At 55.3% G+C, this 5,390-nt stretch overlaps 1 protein-coding gene across 1 annotated transcript; it reads right to left on the bottom strand.

Annotated features, from left to right (window-relative positions):
- Positions 1-765: 765 nt before the first annotated feature.
- On the bottom strand, positions 766-2,906 carry ZBTB32 (zinc finger and BTB domain containing 32). Its single transcript, XM_052656712.1, has 5 exons — positions 2,020-2,906; positions 1,689-1,762; positions 1,505-1,573; positions 1,225-1,389; positions 766-1,043 (listed from the first exon to the last, which is right to left on the bottom strand). The coding sequence occupies exons 1-5, from the start codon at positions 2,904-2,906 to the stop codon at positions 766-768; spliced, it is 1,473 nt and encodes a 490-aa protein (XP_052512672.1).
- Positions 2,907-5,390: the final 2,484 nt, after the last annotated feature.

Raw genomic sequence — 5,390 nt, 5'->3', positions numbered from 1 at the left:
ACTGGGAGATGAAGTTCGCGACTGCAGGAGGCATGGGCTGGGTAAGGGGCGGCCGCCTCAGTTTGGAGTTTGACCCGGCAGCCGTTCCGTATGGCGTGGAGGGAAGATACTGGAGGGGCTGCGGCCTTTCGGCTCTTGTGCTCCGGAAAGGAGTCGGGTGGCTGAAAGCAGAGCATAACATGCGTTCCTTTCGAGCCCCGGGCTAGACGACCCAGACTCAGACTTGGTGCGCAGTTGCTTGGTGTGAAAGGGACCAGTAACTTGGGTTCTCACAGCCTTTCCACACAGGGCTTGCTGCGAAGTCGGTCTGGACACCACCCTGTCCTCGCGGCCCGCTGCCTCGAGGGGAGGATCAGAAGCCCCGGGAGACGGAGGAGGTGGCCGCCACGTTGAACCACCAGGGGCCGCTACAGGACTAAGGGCAAGGCTGCCCCCGACGCGCAGACGAAAAGCTGGACTCTACTTTCTGGTCCCGAGAGGAGAGCACAGGAAGCTTTATTTTGGTGATGAATCGCCAGTCCTCGCACAGTTAACCGTCACTCGTGCAAACTTCACTGCCCTCACCCCACGGGGGCTCTCTGGCCCAGGTCCGCGGCCCGAGGCCGTCTGGGAGAGGGCTCCCGGCTCCCTTCCCGCGGTGCTTCTTGGAGCCGAGTTTGCTAGGCTGCCGCAGCCGCGGTGCGGAATTAGAAGCCTGCTCGCCGGCCCGTCTTTCATTCTTTAATTGTAAGCTTGGCTGAAGCCAAAGAAGTTACTGACGCCCCGTCAGGTGGTGGAGGAAGAGGGCCTACTGGGAGAGGTCGAGGCCCTAGATGGCCTCGAGGAGGAGGAGTAGAGGAAGGTGGAGCGAATGGTCCATCCCGGCGGGAGCTGACTGGGCGAGTGGCCGCGCATGTGCGCCTGCATGGAGGCCAGGCTGGGGCAGCCGGCCTGGCACAGAGGGCAGCGGTAGGGTGCGGCCCCGTGCGTCCGCAGGTGCTTGGTCATGGCTGAGAAGTCCCGGGAGCGCTGGGGACAGAGGCTACAGGAGAAGGGCTTCTCTCCTAGGGAAGGTGGAGGGGACGGCTCATGAAGGAAGGAAAGGGGCGTGAAGGCTCGCCTAGGGGTAGGTAGGGGCAGCTGGGCAAGGTTGTTGCTCGGGAGCACGGCACTCACAGAGGGACTTAGGAGCGGGCCCACTGGAGTTTGGAAGGAAGCAGTTTGCACAGGGCAGGACGCCCATACCTGTGTGGACACGGTAGTGCGTCTCCATCTGATGTTTGAGTGAAAACCTCTTCCCACAGACAGAACAAGAATAGGGCCGAGACCGAGCAGGAGTGGGTGGGGGAGGGTGTGGGTGAGATGGACGGCTTGCGGTGCCGACCTGACTCACACAGGTTGCTAGTTTACCTGTGGGAACAAAAGGCAAAGGAGGGCAGGGCTGGGATTCCCAGAGCCGGGTCACTGGAACACTCAGGCTGGGGCCATAGTGGCGCTGAGGCAAAAGCACCCTCACTCTACTCACCTGTGTGCCTCTGATCAGACTCTTCCGGCTCCCCAGGGCTGAGCTGTGTGGGGCCCTGGGGGAGGGAACCTGGAGGGAACAGAGTGAAGCAGGCGCCCTGCTCAAGCTGGACTCCTGGAGCCCTGGCCTCAGTCCCAGCCTCGAGACCACGTTACAGGGCGCATGCCAGCAGTGAGGGGCTTACCTGGGGTGGGGCTGGAGGAGGCCAGCTGGTTCTGGCTCCAAAGGCCTTTGTGGAGGTTTAGGGACAGTGGGATCCTGGGGGTGGGATGGGGAAGAGTTACAGCCTTGGTTACACCTGGGATCCTGCGGATCCGTTTCTGGGGAGGGAGGAGTCATAAGTCCTCTGTGGGGCCTGGGCTTTGGCTTGCCCTCTGGTGACAACTTCTTGTCCTACCTCAACTCAGGAAATGTATAGTAGAGATAAGAGATGTGGTACCCTTCCACCCATCACTGCTGCCTCTCCTGAACCACTCCCTCCCAGCCAGAGGTCTTCCATAAGCCCTTCGACTCACCTCTGGTCCCGAGGCCAGACCTCTTGCCAGGCTCCAGTCATAGGGATGCTATGGGAGAAGGGAGTGCCATATCTAGGTGGCAACAGAAGGATGCTCCACAGGGCAGGCTGGCCCTCCCCCAACCAAGGGGCCTCAGCCCACCAAGGGCTGGGGGTGATGCCAGTTTGGAAGGAACCTGCTGGCGGAAGGGGGCCAGAGAACTCCCGCAGACTTTCCTCAGAGCCCTTTGCACTGTCCCTCAACCACATGATCACTTCTTGCTTCCCACCGACTCTGCCATGGCCAACAAGGGCTTGGTGGAGTTGCTCCTTTGGTCTCATCTGCTCCCCTCGACCCTCCAGAGTTGCCTCTGCCATGTCAGGGCTCTCTCTTGGCGGCCGCGGCCTGTGCAACGTCTCCTGCTCCTTCCCACCAGCTCTAACAAACTTCTCTGGTCTCTGCTTCTCCCCAAAGGCCCCCACGCCTCTCATCAAGTCCCTTGTGGGTTTCTCTAGCTCCTCCTGTTGGTTCTTCAGCCCTGGACCCAGCTCTTCTCTAGCCATGTCCCTTCGAGCCCTAATGCATGCCTCTTCCAGGGACTGCACCCCCAGTGTTCTGGCTGCCTCCTCAAGGGGCCCCAGTTCCCCAGGATGCAGCTCTAGACTCTCCCCATAAACAAAGTGCAGAAGTTGGGCAAAGGTGGAAGGGCTGATGCCTTTCACCACAGCCCAGTGGCCCCTGCGACCCAGTTGCTGGCTCACACCTGCCAGGACCAGGCTGTGGGCAGGGAACTCCTGGCTCCCCACTGTGATCAGGGTATCACATAGTGCTGGCCGGAGCCTGGCTGCTAGCCGTACCAGCCGATCAGAAGCATAGGGACTAGGCAGTCTCGTTGGGCACAGGGGCATTGTGCCTTGCCTTGGTACCAATCTCAGAGGTTCTGAGAGAAAGGCCACAGTGTAGGGTCCGTGGTGAAAAGGGGAGGGAGGAACCGCATACTCAAGCCTGTGGAGGTGAGGGAAGAAAGTGAGTTGCTGGATTTGAATCAGTTCTCTGTCCTGAATGGAGCAGAAAAAATGACCCAAGAGAAAACCCGAGGCTGTTCAGAATCAGCAGGGGTGGAGGTGGTGAGAGAACAGAAATTAGACCAAATTCAGGACTTAAAAGAACAAGGATTGCACTTTGAAGAGCTATCTCAAGTAGTGGATAGATGGGTCCTGCCACTTGGCAATGTCTGACTTAAGGGAGAGCAGACACTGATATTTCTGCTTCTCCAAGCTCCTCTGCAGGGAAAGACCCCCGAACAGGCCCTGGCTCTCATTCCAGACAGGATCACCACAAAACCCAGTCAGCCCTGTAAGTTAGGGGTGGAGCCAGGCACAGTTTCATGGGAGTTTAGAAAGCCAGTGTGTCCTCCTCCTGCAAGCCTGTCATGTGGGGCTGAGGGTCCTGAGAGGAAAAAAGGGCAGCAAGATGGGGTCATAGCTGCAGAAAGCAGGCTCAAGGCATCAACTGATCATCTCCCTCAGGATGAAACTTCTAGAAACCATCCTCAGAGAAAGAACTGGAAGTGACCGAAAGCTCCCATGCAGTGAGATAAAGAGAGCAGGTTGGAACCCACAGGAGAGAAGGCTCCTCACCCAGGGATGGAGAGATGTCGGAAAAGGCTTTGACCTTGGAGGAAGCAGGCGAAAGGGAAATGGAAACTATGGAGGGAGAGGCTGTTTCCTCTCAAGATAAGGATAAGGAGACAGTTCAATTTTGTTTTTCATAAGCCAAAAGTGAAGATTAGAAAGACAGAACCCAACAAGGCAGAAGTTTGTCACACATCAAAACCACCACCTTGGCTTTTAAGAAGAGAACTGGGAACCCAGATACAAAGAGACAGACCTAAGTGTCCCAGAGCCCAGCAGGCATATTCCTAAGTGTAGGCTCACCCTGAGTACAGATCCCGTAGAGGGAGGAATTACTACTTGGACACCTCACAGGGAGGGCTACAGGCTGGCAGGAAGTGGACAGAAAGAGGAATGTAATGGGAGGAAAGTCTCAGTTGGGGAGAAGCAACCACTCACCGGTTGTAGCTTCCTCCTGGACACCGCATGCTCTGAACTGCTGCTGGGGCTCCTGGCCCCCCTACTCTGGAGCTAGCCCCGCCCCTGACTTCACAGTCTTCCATTGGGTGTCCCAAGTATCAGTCTGCCACAGTCCCCCAAGGGGTGTGGTTTTACACCCCTGGCTGAGCTTCACCCCTCCAGGAGAGACCACTCCTCTCCTTCCAGAACTCAAGCATTCTGCCTCCTGACCTCTGGTCTTATTTCATCTGTGAATTTCTGGAGTCAAAGAAGTATATCTGAAGCAATAAGAACTTTGGGATAATCAGACCTGCATTTGACTCTCATCTCTGCCATCTGCTAGTTGAGTCACCTTGGGCAAGTCACCTCTTTGAGCCTCAGTTACCTCATCTGTGAAATAGGGATAAGCTCTGCCTACCTCATTATGAGGTGGGGTGAAGCTGAAATGACATGATGTATGTGAAAGTGGTTTCTCAGTACATAGCATCATTCAAATAGTATTAGTTCTGTTTCTTAGAGGTGTCAGTAGAGCTCTAGCAGCTGGAAGCTCTTTATACTACCTCAAAAGTAAAAAGGACTGAAACATCTGGATTCTAAGAAGAGAGCGAAAGAGGGCCAAAAGCATGCCTCCTCCTCTCTCTCTCTGACTTGGTACTGGGAAGCTTCCACTCCTCTGTGGGAATGACCCAGGCCATCTGGGCCATCGCTGGGGACAGGGTATGTGAGTGACTCAGATCCTCCCATCACGCTCTGAAGGGGGCAACCCCAGGAAGGGCCTGCGGTGGTCTCCAAAGAGAAAAACTTTTCTTGGGCTGATGACAAATGACATTTCTCTGAAATCAGGACTTGCGGGGTTTCTTTGACTTCCTGCCCAGGGGATGAAGGTCCTCGGAGATTTGCCCTCTTTTCACAGTTTAGCACTCCTTAACCTGGGGAAAAGATGAGGTCTGAGAGACTCACATTTCTTTTTGTTTATTATTTCTTGCAGATTTTTCATGCATAGAACAGGTATTGCTAGATAGCTTACGATATGTGCTTGACATATGCCTAATAAATAACTAGAAGAGTAACAAGTCAGGCACTGGTAGGCTGGTCTGATGACAAGACCCAGTCTGCTTTCCCCAAGGCTTCTCTGCTAGAGTCTGATTCCCTCCTAGACTCAAATATTATGTCTCTCAAACTCCTGTTTCGCCTTTTGGCTTCAGGACCCCCAAATGTTCAGACCACCCTTCTACTCTCTGTTGAAACCTAACATACCTTCATTCTACCTCTCATTCTAGCTTGGGTCCAAGCAGATGTTATCCCTTCCTAGATCAGACA

Source organism: Budorcas taxicolor, chromosome 18, assembly GCF_023091745.1.
Source record: "Budorcas taxicolor isolate Tak-1 chromosome 18, Takin1.1, whole genome shotgun sequence".
NCBI classification, from domain to species: domain Eukaryota; kingdom Metazoa; phylum Chordata; class Mammalia; order Artiodactyla; family Bovidae; genus Budorcas; species Budorcas taxicolor.
The sequence above is the reverse complement of the archived record's forward strand: the minus strand, read 5'-3'. Positions and strand labels throughout refer to the sequence as shown.

Excerpts from the sequence above, each read along its gene's own strand:
- ZBTB32 (XM_052656712.1), bottom strand. The coding sequence starts at position 2,906 with ATGCCCCTGTGCCCAACGAGACTGCCTAGTCCCTATGCTTCTGATCGG. Across the intron at positions 1,390-1,504 it reads GTCTGATCAGAGGCACACAG|GTAAACTAGCAACCTGTGTG; the intron begins GTGAGTAGAGTG and ends TTGTTCCCACAG. Across the intron at positions 1,044-1,224 it reads GCACTACCGTGTCCACACAG|GAGAGAAGCCCTTCTCCTGT; the intron begins GTATGGGCGTCC and ends CACCTTCCCTAG.